This window comes from Opisthocomus hoazin, chromosome 9, assembly GCF_030867145.1.
Source record: "Opisthocomus hoazin isolate bOpiHoa1 chromosome 9, bOpiHoa1.hap1, whole genome shotgun sequence".
Taxonomy (NCBI): Eukaryota; Metazoa; Chordata; class Aves; order Opisthocomiformes; family Opisthocomidae; genus Opisthocomus; species Opisthocomus hoazin.
Genome location: NC_134422.1, coordinates 2262286 through 2284532, shown reverse-complemented (window position 1 = coordinate 2284532; position 22247 = coordinate 2262286). Strand labels below are relative to the sequence as shown.

Below are 22247 nucleotides of genomic sequence, written 5' to 3'. Positions count from 1 at the left end.
GCCAAGCCAGAAGGTATAAAAAAAAAATGCTAGAGGTGGAAAATTATTAGTTTATCTCCTGGAAAACAAGTATCAGTTGAGAGAGGTAATTGAGCTCTTGTTAGAGGAATTAGAGCTAAGGGAAGTGCACCAAAGATTCTGATGGTCCCTGTAACTACAATGCACATGAACTGTAGACATTTCTAAAGAACACCAGCAGATCACATCAGCAGGAGAATCAGAAAAAAAATACCTCATTATAAAAGCATTCATATCATGCAGCTATTTCATATTGATGCAACAGGCATCAGATAAAAGAGACTACACATTTCAAAGTTTAAAGCCTCTTTCCAAAAGGGATCACTCCAGTATTTTTAGCCTCTAGATTTAAACTGCTAAAAGTCTATAATCAGTTATCTTGGGTAAACTTTACTAATAAAATGGGACCCCCAGGTCTGTCTTTACACATATTTCTTAGAAACATTAGGGTCATGCTTCGCTTTCAGTCTCCAAAGCTACGCATACAGTAAGATTGACTATTACATCAGGTATAGTTTGTTTCTTACTTCTGCAAACTTCAATAAATTTTGATGAACATTTTCTTACCTCATCCATTATTTTGGCATTATTTAAAGCTAAGACCATGTTCATGGAATCCATAGGAACAGAATACTTCAACTTGTCTGGATGCTGGCGATACTTCTTTTCACTAACAATTTCCATTGCTTTTTTGTTCTTCTCAGCTTCCAGGGAGCCCAGTGGCATCCATCCAACACCCTTCATACTTTCATCATATTCTGCTCTGTATTGATTCTGGAAGCAGAAAGAGAAGAAAATAATCAGATGCATGAAAAAGTCATTACACTTCATTCTGTCCTAAATGAATACTAGATTTTGAATGCATTTATTCTAAGAAGCAGCAAACAGTATCAAGATGCATTATTTAGAAACACATTTGTTACACTGGTGTCCATATCTTACTACTCCACCTTTTATACAGCGTTCACATCCTCTTTGTGATGTATATAGATTGCTCGCATGACATTACACTCTGAGGGCCTCTTGAAGAAGGGGATTATTTTGAACCACTACACCGAGCAAAAAAGGCCCTCTTCTCTGGAGGTTAAACATCCCAGAAAATCTGAGATTATAGCTACTTAGCTCATTTCCCCCTCTTCTGAAAAGAATCTTTTTGGAAGTGCAAGATAAAAGTATTAATGAAAAGTGAAGCTTTTCCTGTCTTGGCCTGCACACAAGTATTGCTCCTGAAGAGCTTGATGGGATATGCAAGCAGTAAAAATCCATTTTACCTTATACATAAAAGCACTTATTTCTGAGCCCAAATTCTTTAGCAATAGGTGTAATTTAATATTTCAGAGTCTTAGAAAAATACAATGGCTGTCATTGCTGAAGGTCTCATTTCATTTGTTGTATTTCAGGATATAAGTGAACTAATATCACTAAGAAAATCGTAGTATTTTTCTTACAGGACTTTTTAATATACAAAGTATCATTGTATTCAACATGCAAAGGTTGAAAAATCTCTCACTTACATCACTCTGTATCTGCATCATATTTTTGGCTAATTCAAGACTCATAGCATCAGGCAAAACATTGTAGGTATGAATCAAGTTTTTGTAGTTTGCATTTGTAGCCACTTCCTGTGCTTTCTTGGCTGCCACGACACTGACCATGTCAACTGGAGTATGGAAATTAGTCTTTGCCTTCTCATAATCTTTTTTGTATTCGCGATCAGATTGCATCTTAGCCACCTGCATGAAGTGCACCAGCTTGGGGTCGTCTTCAAGGCTACGGAATCCAATGTGCTTTCCTTTCTCTTTTTCATAGGCTAGTTTGTATTTATACTGACAGCAGGAAAGAGAAAGAACAGCAAAAACTTAATCCAAGAAATGCACTATTAACCTCAATTTTATCTCTGAAAACATAGAAAATTTGTTCTTTTTCATCACAAGATCTCAGGTTTAGTCATCTAAACATACTCTGTCTTACAAAACAGCCCACTGAACACAGGCACATGAAGTTCAGCAGCTTGCTGAAAAAAGAGCAAAAAAGCACAATTCAGTGTTATTCCACTGGAGAGCAAGTGCTGCATAGGTTTACCCCATCAAGCATATAATTGAAACCTAGACAAGCTAAGATGCTTGAAAAAGCACATTCGTGTCTAACAGCACTTTGAAAATGTTCTGACTGTCTTTGTAGCTACTCTGAGTACTATCACGCAAAAAAACTTACATCACTTGCAATGTCTCTGGAGGCTTTGGCTGCTTTTATTGGAATAGCATCTGGCTGCATGTCATAACCTTTCTTCTTGTCTTCCTCCCATCCAGCTTTGTAAAGTTTCTGATGTAAAGTGTAAAAGAGAAGAGGTATTTTGGTATGAAGGCAGAACTACTGAGGGACCCTACATCAGAATTTAAGTATTTTAAAAAATGACATAAAAATCACACCAATTTTTGATCTATGCAACAGACACTGAATGTCCACTGTGATCGTGGTAACTCACATTACTCATCGTGATCTGGTTCACTCTGGACTGCAGAATTTCTGGAGTATCGGGCATAACATGAATGCTGGTCTTCTCTTTGTTCCATTTATCAGTGTAGAGCCTCTGCAATTACAAAGTAATATTTAGCATTGAAAAGGCATTGTACTCATAAAATAAGAGCTTGCTTTTGTTTTGTTCATTTGCAGTAAATAATATTTTGCAGTATAGTAAAGCTCCATAAGCTCTACAAATAATCTTCATAAATATAACTGCTGAGTAGCAGTATTATATTCCTCCTCTTTCTTTAGTACTTTGAGAAATCTGCAAAGTATCTTTTAATAACTAATAAATATTGAAACTGAAAATTTTCAGTCTGCATTTTTCCCTGCTTTAATGCAAAGCTTTTTTTTTTTTTTTTCCTCCCCGCTCCCTCTTTCCATGGCAAACTTAGAATCAGGATCAGTGGTGTCCCAGACAACTAGGGACAAATTTAAAGAACTCCTCATTTTAAGGAAATTTGTACAAAACTGGCAGCATTTCAGGGTTTTTTCAGCTCATTGATTATAAATACTACTTCCCACAGAAAAAGGCCAAAGGTTACCAAAGCACTATAAATCTGGAGAAGACATCTTTAATCACATACTCTAGAGAAATTATTAATCTTTATCAACAGCAAATGAAGCTTCCTTAATTATGAATACATTCTGAGGCTTCCAACATCTCATAGTGTCCAGTCTTAACCAAGAAAACCACTATACCCATTCGAAACCCTAGAGACTTCAGCAGGAATGCCCCTGTCCCACGATTTTGCAAGCCAAAGACCCAGTCTCTGGCTCGGTCTTGATCATCTGAACAAATTCTTACCTTATTCATGGTCTTGGCATTTTGCTTAGCTAGCACTTGTTCCATCGCATCCATTGTAATAGAATACTTCAGCTTATCCGGGTGCTGGCGATACTTCTTTTCACTGAGAATATCTGTAGCTTTTTTGGCCTTTTCTACATCCAGTGACTGAATTGGTATCCAGCCAACTCCTCTTAACCAGTTATTAAAGTCTGCTTTGTACACGTTCTTTTAAAAAATAAACAAGGAAAAACACAGTGGGACAAGGAAAATTAGAATGCCCATATACATAAAAACAGGTAAGGCCTTAAAATATCTCCTGGTCCTTCATTTTTGAAGGAAAATTTAGATAGGTCTGTTATTACTGCTATTGTTTTACAAATTCTTAGCTGAACATTAACAACTACTTATGTATTAGGGATAAAGAAATTCTTTTCGCTAAACCAATGTGTACAACTCACAGTACAAACCAAATGCACAGACCTTAGAATAAATTTTGAGCGGTAAATATGAAAAACTGACAAAAATATAACGATTTTTAAATTACACTCTTGTTAGCAGACTCAGTTCGCAGTAGGATTAATTCAGAGAAATTGTTTCAGCAACTTCTGCTTAATGGCCTGGTTCTACACAATCTTGAACAGACACCATTCCTGTTTAACCATACTTTATAAGATGGCTTTTAGAACAAATAAAGGTACGAAAATGCTGTGAAAATAAAACTTGTTCCTGAACTGCAGTGTTAGAAGTGACAGGGACACTATCAGAGTCTGAGAAAAAGACTACATACTTTCATAGCATGTGTGTACAGGGCAAAATTTGTCCTCAAGTATCACGCTTCTCTCCTTGCAAACATCCTGAGTTAGACAGCCAAGCAAGCTCAGCCAACTCAGCAAGGGCTAGGTAAAAATACAATGGGGAAGCAAAAAACTTGAGATAAAAAATTCTGTATTTGAAAAGAACAGTGTCCAAAGGTCAGATCCTCTATCTGCTGGCGAATGGGAACATGCACAGAACACTCTCAATCAGATTATTAACATTTTGGGGATTTGTAAATTTGCCAGAGGACTTTTAAATAATTCAGATTAAGCTAAATACTTTCTGGGCAAACAGGCAGACCCTAAAGTTACACTAGGGAAAAAAAATGGAAACAAATCACAGAACTTAATGGAAACTACCAAGCTTTTTTTTTTTTTTTAAATCCTTATCATGCATGCCACATGCATCTGTTGGAGGATAAAGTTACGAAAGAAAAGTGAACAAAAATAAATAAGTCTCAAATCCCTAGGTATAACACAAACATACATAATGTACATTTTTAGTAAACTTAAATAAAATATAATATATAAAATTTCGACTCTGTACATAACCTATCATCTCTGATGATACAATTACCACAGTAATAACACATTGTAATTACAAATCCAACGACAAAATACACGAATTGGAATAACATGTTCCTGTGCTGAAAATTAGCCAAAATATGCAGAGATACAAAGAAAGCTGTTACTTGCTAGGTAAGTTCCCTAGAACTTATCAGCTACACATAATTCTGATAATCTTTGGAAAATACAGGGTTCCAGACCAGGTATTTACATCTCCATCTACTGTTAATCAACGTAGTTCATTTTTTAGCCTTAAAAGGTTAATAGTGTAACACAGTCATTATGAGAAGAAAAAACTGAGCAGATTAATCATTACATACGTCACTCTGAAGCTGCATCGCATTTCTTGATAGCTCCAGATTCACAGAATCGGGCAAGAGTGTATAATGGTGAAATGGCTGTTTATAGCCAGCGTTTGTAACCGCTTCCTGAGCTTTCTTGGCAGCCGTCACGCTGAACATATCCAAAGGAGTATGGTATTTGGTCTTGGTGACTTCATAATCCTTCTTGTATTCACGATCTGATTGTATTTTGGCCACATTCATGTAATGAACAAGTTTAGGATCATCCTGCAGGCTGCGGTATCCAACCTGTTTGCCTTTCGCTTTCTCATATGATTCCTTGTACTTGTACTAGAGACAAAGGAAAAGAAAGCCTTACCCACTTTGGAAAGAGAAAACGTACTGTTGATAATTTTAATACTTTGAAACCAAATATTTTAACAACTACAGTTCATTCGATAAAGTCCAAAACTGTTTTTCAGACAGAACAGGATTATTTAGGTTAAAAAAAGAAGAGGATTGCTAGATTTCTCAGCTTGTCTTGATCACCGATATAGATCTAAACCTAGACAGTGACACATCCTCCCTCGGCATTGCCTCTGCCATACTGTATTTTACTGCCATAAACTTCAAACTCCCAGGAACATTCAGCTTTTAATTAAAAGACTAGCATAACAATATATTATTGAAAAGTCCAAGACTACCACACAATTAGATATCCCAATATTCAGCTATTGAAGGGAGGCATATCTCAGTGGGGAATCAAAGTCATTTGCAGCCTTTTGCTAAAGTGAGTGAATTTATTTCTGTGTTCCACCAAATCTCCTTTCATACCTTGTGTCAGATGGCACACCAAACTTTACTGCTGCCAACTGACGTAGCTGCCTGAAAACAGCCACATTTCTGTACAGCTCGTGAATGCTAGACAAATAGAAGTACAGGTCTCCAGAAACTAAGAATGCAGCACAGGGAAATTATAACACTGCAACTTTCAAATAAGCTGGTGAATACTTGAAGCCCATACAACAAACAGCCCCAGCTCATCAGCACTCATACTTGATATGATGCATTTCCAAAGAAACAGGGGTCTTCAGAGGTTCATGTCAACATCTGAAATCACTTGTTATTGCACAGTATCATGAGAGTGTCAATTCTCAAAGAGAAGTGTCTCTATACCACTATATGTATATAGCATATGCTCTATAGCATAACGTTACAGAAAGCTGTAACGCAATAGATGTATATATTCCACTTTACTTAAATTATACTTACATCACTTGCGATATTTCGAGAAGCTTTAGCAGCAATAATAGGAATAGCATCTGGTTTCAGATCATATCCTTTGGCAATAGTTTTTTTCCAGTCTGCTTTGTAGTTAGCCTTACAGGGAAAAACGGTATGAGTTTGCAATGTTAAGAATAGCAATTTCAACAAAGTTGTTTAAGCCCATATTTTTATTACAGTTATATGAATCAAAATATTCAGTTTAGCCTGTGCAATTTCAAGGAAAAATGTTAACTTACACACAAACTACAGTTATATTACGATAAATAAATCTACCACAAAGATAGGAGAGTCCTTCAAGACAATCTGTTTAATTCATGTAGCTAATTCGTTAACTCTGTAAGCATTTTTTTTGCCATTTTAACACAGAACAACTCTATCAGCAGCATTTTTGCCCCTACTTAAGCAAACCTCTTTTTCTTTCGACTGAACCTTCAGAGATTTTTTTCCTGTTAGCTTCAAAATCAGGCCTTGTGCTCTTAAGCAACTCAAGAAAGCAGTCTGGCTGATTTTTTGCTAGCAATTAGCGTCTGGAGAGACTAATATTATTTCAACGCTTTTAAAGGAGATGTCAGCTTCTACCTAGGTCCTGGAGGCCTGATAAAGACAACTAGAAATTTAATATCATGAAGGCAATAAAATTGCTGCTATCAATGGAGATCTTTATGGTGTTGGGTGTGAACCTCATGAGGTTCAACAAGGCCAAGGGCAGAGTCCTGCACCTGGGTCAGGGCAGTCCCTGGTATCAGCACAGGCTGGGGGATGAAGGGATGGAAAGCAGCCCTGAGGAGAAAGATGTGGGGGTGCTGGTTGATGAGAAGCTCAACACGACCCGGCAGTGTGTGCTGGCAGCCCCGAAGGCCAACCATGCCCTGGGCTGCATCTCCAGCAGTGTGGGCATAGGGTGAGGGAGGGGATTCTGCCCCTCTGCCCTGCTCTGCTGAGTCCCCCCCGAGTCCTGCGTCCAGCTCTGGAGCCCTCAGCACAGGACAGAGCTGGAGCTGTGGGAGCGGGGCCAGAGGAGGCCCCAGCAATGATCCAAGGGCTGGAACCCCTCTGCTGGGAGGAAAGGCTGGGAGAGCTGGGGCTGGTCAGCCTGGGGAAGAGAAGGCTGCGGGGAGACCTTAGAGCAGCTGCCAGTGCCTGGAGGAGGCCTATAGGAAAGATGGGGACAGGCTTTTTAGCAAGGCTTGTTGTGACAGGATGAGGAGTAATGGTTTTAAACTAAGGGAGGGTAGATTTAGACTGGACATAAGGAAGAAATTTTTTACAAAGAGGGCAGTGAAACACTGGAACGGGTTACCCAGAGAGGTAGTGGAGGCTCCATCCCCGGAAACATTCAAAGTCAGGCTGGACAGGGTGCTGAGCAACCTGATCGAGCTGAAGATGTCCCTGCCCACTGCAGGGGGTTGGGCTACATGACCTCTTAAGGTCCCTTTCAACCCAAAGCAGTCTATGATTCTATGATGCAAGAAGTGACGGAAAGCAGGCAGACTAGTAGCTGAATGGCAGAAAAAAGCATTACAATCTTTCCATTGGATGAGTTAATTTCCTTTGAAAGTCCAGCAGCAGGAAGCAACTTACAGAGAACTTGTACCACTTGCCTACGCAATGTGTTTTATATAAAAGTAGACGACAGGAGTCTCCAAACCTATAGGAATCTGAGTAATAAGTCATGCTGGTTTTCTCATTCAGTCTATCCATGTAGTCTGGCAATAAAGCACTGAAATGCATTTGTTTACGAGTGCTTGGACAGTTTAAAAATTTACTCAACAAGAACAAAACTCATTGCCTTCTAGAAGTAAAAGTTCAACTGAATTCAGAGCTTGTGCATTTCTACATTCAATATCACAGCATGAATAAATGAAAGTTATTTTTTCTATTAAATAAATTACAAATAAATAAATTATTGAACAAACTACTGGTTGTATGCTCACATCACTCAAATTGTAGGCGTTGACTCTCGCTTGAATAAACTGAGGAACATCAGGATCCAGGGTGTATTTGTGCTTTACCTTTTCACCCTCTTGCTTATATGTTACCTGCAAGGAAAAATAAACAAATACGTGTTGAGAAGCATAAGGTAGGTAATAACAGTGTTAACAAATAGAGGCAAATAGGATCAACGCTTAGTTCTTACCAACAAATTGCAATTTTCCTTTTTTTTACAATTTTTAAAATTTAAAGCTTATTCTGATCAAATATCAGACAGTAACACACAAATCATAAATAAGGTAAAAAAATAAAATCACTATATTCCATTAATAATGAAAAAAATTCTTACATCACTCAGTTGCTTGGTGTTGTGTTGAGCTAAAACCATTGGTATTGAATCTGGTATGCTTGTAAATTTGATGGTGTCTGGGTGCTGACGGTATTTCTTTTCATTTAATGCATCTCCAGCCTTTCTGGCTTTTTCAACATCCAGAGAACCGAGAGGACTCCATCCAATGCCCTTGAACCAGCTGTTATACTCTTGTTTGTATGCATTCTGAAGGAGAGAAAGCCAATATGGACCAAGACTTTCCCACAGAACTGTAATAATTCTGTTTAATACAATAATCACATAGTCTATCTAGTGTGTTCTACATTAGCAGGGCATATTTATAAATTCTTGAAGGAAGCAACAATTTTTTTTATGCTTGTCTGTGATTTCATAAGGAAGAAAGCGAGCTATTGTATTTTTGATTCACGATTCATTTCTTATAAACTGTAACATGTCTTCAGTATTTACTAACCTTCCTTTTCTTTTACTCATGCAAAAAATTACACCAACCTTCAATTCTTAATAACTTCTAAGCTAACACATGATGAGCGTTTAACATGTTTTAATTTGTTCCGCGTTTCAGCAGACTCTGTGAGACTTGGCCTTATACAAAGGTCCACAGAGCAGAGCCTCAGTTCTTGGACAGGCTCAGTTTTTTGATTTCTTCCTATAGTTCCCCCTACAGTAAAATATGCAGAATTCAGAGACTGCAAGTGAAAAATTTATCCTGGCTACAAAATATGCAGAAGGTTATCCCATATAAACATTCAGCCAGGGTTAATGCACAGTCTGAATGCAAGGATATTGTGGACACTCTTTTTTAAGACCCTTCTGTGTTCTAACTCTAGAATGAGTGGTCCTGCATAGGGACCCATATGCAGTCAAATTCCACGATATACAAAGAGGTGCACAGTGCAACCATCTATGCCCAGTCAACCACTCGAAATTCGGTATCTGGAAGGAGGACTGAGAGGTCCTAGGAGAGACCTCCTATGCTAGAGACCTGCAGAATGTTTTTCTAATAATACCAATAGTTACATTTTGTCCGCTCCTTCATCCTAAGTAGTTAATAATAGTCCAATTACATTATCATATCTATCTCATGTGAAGACAAAGCAAGACAACTTAAAAGAAGTCTTAAAGAATAAAACAAAATCATGTTAGTTGCAAAATAAAGTTTTCTGAGGAAATGTGAAAAAAACACATTCATTTGAATCCAGTATTCCAGAAGTCTGCTCTCCACTGATAGGCCAACATCAAAACCCTGTTCAGTAGAATCCACCTGGAATTTGGTATTTCTAAATGCCACCACCAGCTGATAAAACTTCTAATGATCTTCCCCAAGACATAAGAAAAACAGGTGATTCCCATACAGTGAGGGCAATTTTCATTGAATATAAATTCGTATTTTAGTTTTAATAGTGTGCAGGAAAACACCCATGAAATTGCAATGGTTGAAATACTTACATCGCTCTGAATTTGCATCATGTTCTTTGCAAGCTCAACATCCATGGCATCTGGCAGATAAGTGTAGTGATGGATCAGATTTTTGTAGTGGGCATTAGAAGCTACATCCTGAGACTGTTTAGCAGCCTGGATACTGTACATGTCAGGAGGTGTATGATAATTAGTCTTGGTCTTCTCATAGTCTTTCTTGTACTCAAGCTCAGACTGAATCTTTGCTACATTCATGTAGTGGACGAGCTTAGGGTCATCTTGCAGGCTTCTAAAACCAACTTGCTTTCCTTTGGCTTTTTCATAGGCTTCTTTATATTTATACTAGAAACAGAGGAAAGAGATCAAACGTACTGTGGCATGGCTATTGATGTCCACACTAATGCTAAAGAAAAGCAAAGAAAAGCTCTCACAGCTTTCATTGGCAAAAGCAGCTCAGAAGATAAACTCTCCTAAGTAGCACACCCTACGACTGTACGCACATTAGCTTTTCTTGCTCCACTGTCTAAGCCTGTACACAACAGGTTACATACACCACAACAAGATTTATCAAGACTAGCTTTTCTTGTAAGGAAGGGAAAACATTTCTTAAGCATTCCTCTGTGGAAAAGTGTATGAAAAATATCAGAATAATTGAGACAATTCTTCTCAGTCATCTGAAAGCAACAGCAAACAAATGGCATATGGACTGGACAGTTTCCTCTAGTTATATGAAACGCCTAAAACATATCCCGCTTTATACAATTGGTGCTTTAAAGGCTTCTGATTCATGTATAAGCCTTACTCCACTGTATAACCAAAAGCACCCTTAGCACATATTGTCTCGTGGTCTGTAAACAGGTGCTACTGTAGTGTATTTTCTGGAAATATGTCACAGAATGATTGCAAGAACTACTGATTTGATTTCTCCTGTGAAAAGTGGGTTAAGAAACACAGTGCAGTAGCATTTGCCTATCTAATGCAAACAAGATGAGCATAAAATAAGTTCTACACAAACTAAGCCTTTGGAAAAGACTGTCTTGCTCATAATACTGACTCTAGTGAGACTTGTGCAACATATGAGGTCTACCCTATGGCCTGCAATGAACAACTTTTTTACTAAATGCCTAAGTATACCTGGAATAGATACTTACATCACTAGCAATGTTTCTTGAAGCCTTGGCTCGAGTAATTGGAATAGCATCAAGTGACACATTGTTCCCTTTAGCTATTAGATCATGGTAGTCTTGTTTATAATATGCCTAAAAAAGAAAATCCACGTTATTCTATACAACTTCGTAAAACACATGTACTATATGCAAGTCAACCCTACTCCTAAGCTACTCCAGGCAATTCTTCAGAAGCAGATGCACTGGGGTTCATATACAACTATCAGTCTTCAATTATGAGAACACATGTATCTATCAATTAAATTAATTAAATCATTACATGATTAAATGGTCTCTGGTTGGAAATTCAAATGACTCCAAGAATGAACAATTACAGTGACACAAGCTGATCATACAGAACTGCGTATCAGCAAAAGGAATCTGCAACATGAGTGTAACTAACATATTACTCAAAAATTCATTAACAGTGTGTAAAACATGTTGTAAAGAAGTCACTTACATCACTGACGTTGGCTGCATTGTATCTGGCTTGGATAAACTGTGGGACATCTGGGGTAAGAGTATATTTGTGTTTAACTTTCTCTCCAGAAGATCTGTATAGTTTCTGTAAAATGTATGATACAGAAATAAATCCTTTTTTCCTTTTATACCTAGCCCCAGCTCACTGTGAATTAACTGAGGGTTTACATTTGATTTTGCAAATAAATGTACGTTGCCACCTATCTCCTACAGACTGAGGCTGCACTTTTCATACAGAATTGTTGATATTATTGATAGAAGGAGCGCACCCTAAAAGCTGCATGCAGTTTTACTCAGTAAACTTGAGTGCTTCAATGGGCATAAAAAACAACTTTTGAAAGAGTGGGATAATGAGGGACATAAAAATCCTTTTCTGAAAGAGTGGGATAATACGGGATGATAGGAGAGTGTAACATAAAACAAAGCTTGCTGGTTTATAATGATGGACGTATTGTGATTCATCAAACATTCTCTAATTCATTCATCACTGTAGGTGGTAAAATATCAATAAACAACTTGAAAACTTCACATTTCTTTAATCAAATGTATTTGAAATTTACTTTAAAATCTAAATGGACAGAATCAGCTGATGTGAATTGAAAGAGCCACATGATTTCTACAAGAGATTTGCAGACTTAGACCAAGAAATTACTCAGTCAAAATCAGAGCACAAAACAATGACAACACATAGAAACACTTTCAGGCTTATAGTACTTAAAAAATTTTAAAGACAACGCTCAAATCCTCAGTAGATACACCTCTACCATAACACCCATTTCTTTCTCTACTTACGTCATTGAGCTGAACTGAATTCTGTTTGGCTTGGACCATTACCGGAGAGTCCACCACACTTGTAAATTTAATGGTGTCTGGATGCTGACGATATTTCTTTTCATTCAAGGCATCTCCAGCTTTTTTAGCTTTCTCTACATCCAATGAGCCAATGGGGATCCAGCCAATGCCTTTCATCCAGCTATTATAATCTGCTTTGTATGCATTCTAATAAGAGAGTGAAAACAATGTTTTAAAAGTTAGGAATTGGAAAAAACAATTTAGGGACCTCTTCTGAGTCTCCACAGTTTTCGCTTGAGGCATCTCAAAAAAATTCTGTCCACAGGAGGTTTTACTTACATCACTCTGAATCTCCATCATATTTTTCGTCAGCTCCACGTTCATTGCATCTGGTAAATAAGTATAGTGGTGCAGGAGGTTCTTGTAATTAGTATTGCTGGCAATCTCTTGAGCCTTCTTGGCACCAACAACATTGACCATATCCAGTGGAATGTTGTACCTTGTTTTTGTTTGCTCGTAATTTTTCTTGTACTCTCGCTCAGACTGCATCTTGGCTACCTTCATATAATGAACGAGTTTGGGATCATCCTGGAGGCTCTTGAAGCCAACGAGTTTACCCTTGGCAAGTTCATAGTCTTTTTTATAGTTAACCTGTTAGAATATAACAGAAACCGGAGAATATCATCTTAAGCGAGTAACTTAGCAATAAGTAAATTAAAGGCAAAGGCTACCCTTTGTTTTCTACAAAGAATATCCCTCACATTTAAGCCAGTGACATGTATCTTAACAAAACCAGACACGTGTATCTCTACAATTCATGGCTACACAAACCAGTTAGCTTTCAAAGTAGTATTATCTCACTTGTACTGATCACAAGAGGGAGAGGAGCCTTAAAACACTAAGGGATCCCCAAGAATCTACCCAAAACCCAGTGATGTCCTAGAGTCCTTCATCTCATTTATGATCAGGCCTATAATTCAGGACAGAGAGAATTCAAGGGTCATGGAGCTGTCACTGCTGACCTACTCCTCATGATTTTCCTTAACCGTACTGGAGCGCAAGATAGCCTTATTTATTAACAGATAATTACATAATGAAACAGCCTTTTCTAAATATAATTATACTAATACATTAGTGGAGCAATGAAACACCAGTAAAAATATAAATGTGTTAAATACATCCAATAACATGCTCAAAAAGGGCAACAAAGTAGTTATCCTTCAGATATCCTTAACAAACATAATTGCAAACATCATTTAAGTAAACTCTCTTGAATTAAACAGCTCCTTTAGGAAGGATGTACTTACATCACTGGCAGCCTGCCTAGCAGCCTTGGCAGCTCGGATAGGAATAGCATCACTTTTCAGATCATATCCCCTTGATTTTAATTCTTCCAGTCCCGTTTTGTAATAGTTCTAGAAGAAAAGGTGATTTTGAATGAATAGTTTCTAGCTAACAGAAACTTCATATTGTAAATTCAATCAAGATCTCTGGATTAAAAATATACTTACATCACTAATATTGTAGGCATTGACTTTAGCCTGTATAAACTGGGGCACATCTGGGGGGAGGTGGTACTTGTGAATAATTTCTTCACCTTTGGATTTATACATTATCTGCAAAGAAAAATAAATACATTTAGCAGCCCAATGCTTATTATAGAGTGTAAATGCTTAATAATGCCGAGTGACACAACTTAAAGATGTCATACTACCTCACTCACACAGACAGAGTTGAAATTCGCCAAGTGAATGGTATAAACCCCACCAACTTAACTGGTGTAAATGACAGACATTAGCAAGATTACAGACATATACACTAAAAATTGACAGGAACAGCAAACTGAAAAACTAAAAAATAAACCCTGATCTCCAGGTGATCTTCCACTGGAACAGAACTGGGAATACACACCAGTGGTTTTGCGCTTGTGCATGTGTACAGGTACACACATTCACCTACACATTCGTTTCAGGCATTCTCTTAAAACTGGATAATAAAGTGAAGGTGGCCACAGTGCAGAAATCTATAATGTCAGAATGTAGCAACATGTTTTCTAAATCTACTTACATCACTCAGCTGTTTGCTATTGATCTCTGCTTGCTTCTGTACTGGAGAGTCAGTCACTTGAGTAAATTTGGTTTGATCAGGATGCTTTTTGTAGGTGTGCTGAAGGAAGATAACAAATATATTTGCAGAAAATTCATATTAGCAAAGCTATTTCGTAAGACATAGCAATGTAGCATTACTTGGGATAGTCAGCAGTTATGGCATGCATGCAGATAAGCACTGTGATGCACAATGGTTGTCATATTAGTTTTTAGCATAATCAGAGAGCAAATAAGTTTTTAAAAGCATTTTTAAAATATTAATGTAAAATATTTTGAATAGGTATCTACATATCAAAATGTATAGTACACATTATAACATATTATACACATTACAGTATATACATTTTAGTATAGTATATACAGATATATATTTAGAGTATTTACTGAGTATTGATAAAGTAAATAAAATCAGTATTAATAAAGCAACTACAGTACTTTTAAAGGATTAATGTAAAAATATGTTGACTTAAGCAGGTAAATGCTTGAGGTTCATTCCTCATTTGGGTACTATTCCTCTAATTTTATGTTTCGACTTGTCAAAAAAAAGATTGTGCTATATCTGTCTTGATCACTAGATGTCACAAAAGGCTCAAAAATACAGATGAATATGGTTTTTAAAAGTCACATATGCTAATAAAGCCAATTTCAAAACCATCAAAGTTAACAGGAATCTCTCTGTAAATTTCTACACGCCTCAGAAGCAGATGCTCTGCATGTAACTGGTTACTTGATAACCACTACCATCCTGTACTTACATCTTTACACTGCTCTAACTTCTTAATAGCTTCATACTCTTGAGTTAGGGTCTGAGGGAAGTAGCATTTTGTCTTTTCCTCCTCATAATCTGCTTTGTAATTTTTCTAGGAATAAAACCAACGTTCAGTAAGAAACCATATTTAAGCTTTCTCCGGAATTAAAGTATGATGGTGAAAACAGAATGATTGCCACACTTACATCACTCTTCATAGCTTCAACTTTCATGCAATGTGTATGATGTGGGTCCTCAAAGCTGCCCAAATAGTGTCCTACAATATTCTTTTGATACCCATCCTTGTATTTTACCTGGAAACACAACCACAAGTTGATAAACAAAAGTACTCAAGAGTGTCAGTACTGAACAACATAACATGAATCAAATACATACATCACTAAAATTCTTCAGAACAGTATCAGTCTGGAACTTTGGTGTGTCACAGTAATTTATGCTGGTGGCTTTTGATTGTTCATAGGCCTCTTTGTATAATTTCTGCAAAAGAAAATAATGGCAGATAATGCAGCAGATTTCACTGCAACTGACTCACAACACACTAAAAATGACAAGATAAAACTGTGAAATGATTGCAAAGAAAAAGCTTTCCCAGAAGACTGAAAAACAGATGGCACTTTTTTCCCCAACGATTTTTTGAAAAAACTTCTTATAGTAACTCTTGGGTTTTTAAGAGAAGACAGAAAGCTCTGATTAATGGTTTTTGAACTTCTGACACTGAGAAATATGCAGTCTCTTTCCATACAGATGAAAACAGCAAGAAGAGAGAAATTGAGAAAGACGTTACAGTGAGTAACCAGAATACAACATACACGAATATGCAAAAATACCACATATTCTATCATTATTGGCATCAGTTGAAGTTCCCTAGAACAGTAAGGGAAGAACTGTCATCTTGTGATCCATTTTGCACAGGGACTACAATGAACTACACGGTAATTAGCTATCCTCATCACATGCCACAGCTACTGTAACACTGCTGTGGAGAAATGACTCCTTGTCTATACTGTTCTGGTTGGTGGTATCTCATGACACATATCGGTCTATAAAGCTAAAGACACTAAGAGATCGAAAGGAGAAGCCTCATGAAGAAATTATGAGTTTAGTTTATCATACATGACTGAAAATCATCCAGCTGTACTTTGATAATACTTACATCGCTCAGCACATTTCCTGCAGCTTTTAATTGCCTCAGCAATGGGTTCTCTGTAGCAGGAAGCACATTATAATCTGCAATAGCTTTGTTCTTTTCATAGTCTGCTCTGTATTTTACCTTAAAAAAAAAAAATAAACAGGGTGAGGTTTTAAAAGTCAGTATTAAAAGCAAAACACTCACTAATCTGTATCATCTTGAACTTCTCTGGAAAATCTCCCCTGTTTTTTAACTCATGATTCATAAGGGCAAAGGACCATGAAAGGCACTCAGATCACAGGAGTGCATGGGTCTCATGGGAGGCAGGGTCAGAAGATAAGTGAGAGCTATTTAGCAGATATCCCCACATCTAAGCCCCTCTCCAGACACTGTAATCTTTCAAATATCACATCTCAGAATAGTCACATTCTTACAATTAAGGACACAAGGTTGTCTTTGCTGATGTGTGCGCTATTGCAGAAAATGCAGAAGGCAAACAAATTCTGTATTTTGAACAAAAGATGGGCCAGCACAACATCACTGAGATACACTGAGCAAGGATGAATAAATATGAAAATACTGAGCCAAATTCAGCTACCTTATGTTGGCCTTGCTTAACCGTATTGATTTGTTCCAACTAAAAATCAGGCACATAATCAGAACAAAAATGAAGTAAATTCTACTTCACTGAAAGAAAATTCTTCTTCATGGGTACTATTGTGAAAGATCACAAGCATGGCTAGGAGTTGTTATAGACTTCCTAGTGGAACGCACACAAGAACACCTCTTTCGCATATAAGAAAATGCTTTTGACACTTGAGAAAACAGTTTCAGCCCAAACCAGCCTGACCTCAGAACTATACTCCAGCTAAATAAATGGGAGCACACATAACATACCTTACTGACATTATTTGAAACTCGCTTATTAGCTTCATATTCTGGAGTCTCAGTCTGCATAAAGTAGATCTGGTCTTTCTCGTTTTCAAAGTCTTCCTGGTATTTTTTCTGTTAGGAACAGAGACAAACAGATAACAATATATCAAATGCACTTACATTTAAAATCTGCCATCCATGAAGTAGATTATTTAGGAAAAGAGAAATACTACAAAGGGAGAAGGCAAAATTAATCAGTATTTTCCATGTTAACATAAACAGAGGATAAAGATGTTCATTTCAAGACTTTCTGAAGAAATTACTTACCATACTTATATTTTCTGCATTCATTTTCGCAACTGCAACATCATAGCATGGAGTTTGACTCCACTTGCCTTTGATCTTGTTTTTATAGTCCTCATGGTAAATAATCTATAATGAAATATAAAAATAAAATTTAATCCCCAAGATAGAGCTCAATTTTCACTTCACAGATCTGTTTTTAAAAGCCTTCTTTTTAAAGTTTCTTCACATTTTACATCTGCCTTACAACCACTTTATCAGTTACTGTCAAAAACACCTAGCTATGGTATGGCCTAAGCACATCAGTATTCAGTTCTTTCTCTCAGTACCTCCCCTGACCAAGAAAAAGGACAAACAGATCAACTAAGTCTTTCCAGAAGTCAGCTACTAATAAGAAATTCTCTCTATGAGACATCACTCACATATTCCTTTAGTTCTGTTTGCTTACTGGTCACATAATATTTTGACATAATATTCACAGAATCACAGGATGGTCGGGGTTGGCAGGGCCCTCTGTGGGTCACCCAGCCCAACCCCCTGCCCAAGCAGGGTCACCCACAGCAGGCTGCACAGCACCACGTCCAGGCGGGGCTGGAATATCTCCAGAGAAGGAGACTCCACAGCCTCCCTGGGCAGCCTGGGCCAGGGCTCTGTCACCCTCAGAGGGAAGAAGTTCTTCCTCATGTTCAGGTGGAACTTCCTCTGCTTCAGTTTGTGCCCATTGCCCCTTGTCCTGTCGCTGGGCACCACTGAAAAGAGTCTGGCCCCGTCCTCCTGACACCCACCCTTGAGATATTTATAAGCATTTATTTAGGTCCCCTCGCAGTCTTCTCTTGGTTATTCCCTTTGGTTAAGCCAGAATTTTTAGTTACTGCTGCTGAAACTTGTTATAAGCAAACTCTTTGAATACATGGATCCCCTGCTATATGTGATTTCTATTAGACTATATCAAGCACATGGAAATCACGTATCAACTGTTTAAGCAGACAGATCCCGTCTTTCTAATAACAAAACATCTTCCCACGTTTTGATTCTGTGTTCCAAATGCATTTTCAGCCACCGTTGCATTGCATATCACAAAACCCACAACTTCTCCAATGTCTTTTCAATAGTTACCACGTTGATAAAGAACATATATGGCAAAAACAACCTTAAAAAATTCTACATTGTACTGTTTTGGAGATACCTATATAGCTTACTATTTTATTCATTTCAAAGAACTATGATACTGGTCTTACTTTTTACTTATCTAAAAGTTTCCTTAATGACAATTTAGTTTTTAAGCTATGGAAGAGTAAGATTAAAGAAATTTCCTCTAAATGAAGTAGTACCTTCTTTCACCTTACAAATGGGTTCACCACAACATTTTCTTAGTGGTTTTGCAACCGTAAGTGAATACTGTAACTCTCTAACCTTAAATAGCAGATAATTTTCAATACACAGCAATAAAACCATACATGTCCTCTTCACAATACCTAAATTCTGAACTGAGTTAAAATCCTACTTCTGTCTTACAAGATAATACAACTCGGTTCCAGTTTCTTCAGCAAAAATTGGTCGTCCTGTATCTCACTCCACCTCCCACATTCCTCAGCTGTGCTTTATTCTAAATACACCTAAAATCTATTGACAAGGACTGGTGCCAGAGTCTTTGTTAATCATGCCACACAATTACGGAATTTAATGTTGAATGTTGCTCGTTAATTTGGTGGGCAAATCAGGAAACAGTTAGCTAAGTTGCCGGAGGTTTCCACTGATTGGTATCCATGAACTTAAGAAAGCTTGGGATATGTGCGTGTACAATGGTTTGAGACTGAAATAAACACTTAAAATGTATTCTGTGCAGTTGACCTAGGCAACTTTTCAGCAAAATGGGGTTATTCCTTCTAAGCAAGTAATTCACTCCAATACCAGATCTACATTTACATGTCACTGTTTACATTTAAGAGAACAGAGAAATGGATATTATTTACTATTTTCTCCTGTAAACACAGAAAGCGTAAAGCAGGAGACAAAAAAAGAGGGAGAATAGGAAGTAATGTGGATATAGCAGAAGTAGAAATGTTTTGTGAAAACTGAATTCACTGACAAGAATAAAGTTTCGCCTTTCACCTGAGACTGGGCAGGATTTTTCTCTGAAACCCTTGAGAAAGAAAGGAATTGAATTCTGCCACTGAAAAACAAAGGGGTCTTCATATGACCTCTGCTCTTTTCTTTTGCTTTCCCTTTCTTCAGGGACCATTTTGCCTCTCTAACTCCAAAAGTGAGGTTTCTACGGAAAGAAGAGCACTGCATTCTACTTACATCACTCAGCTGCCTTGTCACTTTCTTGGCTTGTTCCACATCAGGTGGATCTGGCAGAGAAGTATATTTAGATTTTCGTTCATCATGCCCTTTTTTGTAGACAATCTGAAAATATGAAGGAAGTAAGCACTCACAGTAACCACTAACTTCAGCATCAGAACATTTACCCTTAATTCTGCTAACACCACCATTAGCGAAAGTAGTTCTGTCCACAGCTACTGCAGCATAAACTCTTCCAGCCAGCGTACTCTGGAGGACTACTGAGAAGTCTCTTGATAAGAAACTGTGAAAAAGACTCAGTTCCCTGAGAAAGTTTTGAAGTATATTACTCTATTGCTCCTGATAAATATGGACTAGTGAACTTCTGGACATCTGCAAAAATCACTGAAATTCTTAAGTGAGGTCACCTTCAGTTAAGGAGTTCTACGTGTCTAAGTATCAGCAAATCACACAGCCTCATGAATTCCTGACTTTTCTTATCACTGTTTTAGAGAGACAGATTTGTAGACCCACAACAGTGAACTGGGCTTACAGCCAGCCATGAGAGTTTCTTCATACATTCTGAGGGTTATTCAAGGCCTTCTTACCAATCACCTCAGAAGATCTTTAATAAATTAATTACCCCGTTCATTCATAATTCAGCATCAAACTGCCAACAGATTTATACTCTAACACAGAGTACGTATTTTTCAGTTGAAATCACACTATTATCAGAGCTATCTATCAGTGCATACCTACGCACTTTTATTTTCTGTTCCAGTATGAAGTTTTTATATCTAGTTAAAGTCCACCACGATGTCTACCAAGTTACACTGTAGCCCAGCTGTCAATTAGGCTTTCATACTTACATCACTCAGAGCCTTTTGAGCCTGTGCAACCCTTCTGAGCTCTGGACTGTCATTGTATGGATAGAATAAGGATTTGTCTCCTTCCCACTCTTCAGTATAGAGTTTCTAAAAAACAGGAAAATGCCAGAATACTCATTACGAATTAATCTCTGACTTGGAATGCTTCTTGCACTTCAGCTACCAAGGCCTGTGATTTTTTTTTTTTTTTTTCTTACCTTGCTGAACATTGCTGTGTTTTTTATTGCATTCACAAGCTCTGGAGCATCAGGGGGAAGCAGGTACTTGTCCTTATTCTCTTCCCAGTTCTGTTTGTATAACACCTAGAAAGAAATATCAGCACCTTGGTTACTCTATCATGAGAAAAATCTTCACTTTTGTGAATAAACTACCTACTCTAAAGATTTTTTTCAAAGTGAAAGTCTCAAACCAGTGACATTTGATAACATCAGTTGAAAACATTTAAGATATTTCTACTTGCCTTAACTTCTCTGCTATCTCTCCCTGTGCCTCTAAACTGTTCAATAAACATTGCTTTAGTGTCCTGAGCTCAAAACTTTATTTATATCAGTAACCTCACAATCCACGAATGTTCACAACCCTTCCAGAAAGTCAGAACTCGCTCACCTTGCTCACTTGCTGTGACACCTTCTTTGCATGTTCTATATCCTTGGCCTTTTCATCAATGTGGCAAATAGTTCTAGCAACTTCACCAGCCATGCGGTATTTAACCTAGATCAATGCATAACAAAAGGCATTTATTCTTACAACAAAACCTGACAGTTTATTTAAAAAAGCAGAATATTGACATGTTGACACTTAATACCATAAAGAGCCAAAACCTGAATTCAATAAAGCATTTAGGACTAGTTTTTCCTTAGAATCAAAACCTTTGGAAACAAAAGGAATTTGTGAATTAACTGAGAAAGAAACGCAGCTTTGAGACAGTTTCAGGAGATGCGAATCCAGGTTAGAAGTAGTGCCCTTCTGTAATCACAGAGCTCTTTCTCAGAGTGCTTCTACCCTGTACAGAGACAGGGAGATCCCCATGCTATGCAGCACACCTCAATTTCACAGTCCGTTACCACACAAACTCTAGCTGTAGTGCCAAAAGCAACACAGCCGCTTTACCATGGCAAACCAGCAGCTTGGGTACAAAACCGTCCTAACGTGGTTACACCACTCCCAGCTTGACAGCAGGCTCAGTCAGCACCAGCACATGGATTGCTACATCGCATTCCTCAATACATGCCAAGTCAGGAGTGGAGTGGAATTTAACACACACTCTTCTCCTGAACACCGGTGAGGTTAGGTGACTACCCTCTCCACTTTTGGGATTCCCGTTCCTAGGGACCCAACTCTCCCTATTTACTGTACAAAGAAAAAAAAAGCCTTTGTAGGTGAATTTCAGTTTCCCAGACTGTGAGGTGTATTGCTGAAAGGTAGACTAGAGCTGCTTAAAAGAAAGAGGGGAGGATGAGCTACCTTCCAGAACTA

The 22247-nt window shown here is 37.7% G+C and overlaps 1 protein-coding gene across 16 annotated transcripts in view; it reads right to left on the bottom strand.

Moving 5' to 3' along the window:
* Positions 1–22247, bottom strand: part of NEB (nebulin) — a 127999-nt gene that overhangs the window by 95788 nt on the left and 9964 nt on the right. For all 16 annotated transcript variants that reach the window (XM_075429673.1, XM_075429677.1, XM_075429678.1 and 13 more), the window contains 27 exons: positions 21378–21482; positions 20969–21073; positions 20754–20858; positions 19906–20010; positions 17626–17730; positions 17323–17430; positions 16450–16566; positions 15672–15773; positions 15482–15589; positions 15283–15387; positions 14487–14585; positions 13931–14035; positions 13727–13834; positions 12759–13070; positions 12420–12626; positions 11608–11712; positions 11133–11240; positions 10012–10323; positions 8563–8769; positions 8216–8320; positions 6267–6374; positions 5034–5345; positions 3350–3556; positions 2504–2608; positions 2233–2340; positions 1533–1844; positions 586–792 (listed from right to left, as the gene is read on the bottom strand). In XM_075429673.1, coding sequence (XP_075285788.1) covers positions 586–792; positions 1533–1844; positions 2233–2340; positions 2504–2608; positions 3350–3556; positions 5034–5345; positions 6267–6374; positions 8216–8320; positions 8563–8769; positions 10012–10323; positions 11133–11240; positions 11608–11712; positions 12420–12626; positions 12759–13070; positions 13727–13834; positions 13931–14035; positions 14487–14585; positions 15283–15387; positions 15482–15589; positions 15672–15773; positions 16450–16566; positions 17323–17430; positions 17626–17730; positions 19906–20010; positions 20754–20858; positions 20969–21073; positions 21378–21482 — 4092 coding nt within the window. The remainder of the gene's footprint in view (positions 1–585; positions 793–1532; positions 1845–2232; positions 2341–2503; positions 2609–3349; positions 3557–5033; positions 5346–6266; positions 6375–8215; positions 8321–8562; positions 8770–10011; positions 10324–11132; positions 11241–11607; positions 11713–12419; positions 12627–12758; positions 13071–13726; positions 13835–13930; positions 14036–14486; positions 14586–15282; positions 15388–15481; positions 15590–15671; positions 15774–16449; positions 16567–17322; positions 17431–17625; positions 17731–19905; positions 20011–20753; positions 20859–20968; positions 21074–21377; positions 21483–22247) is intronic.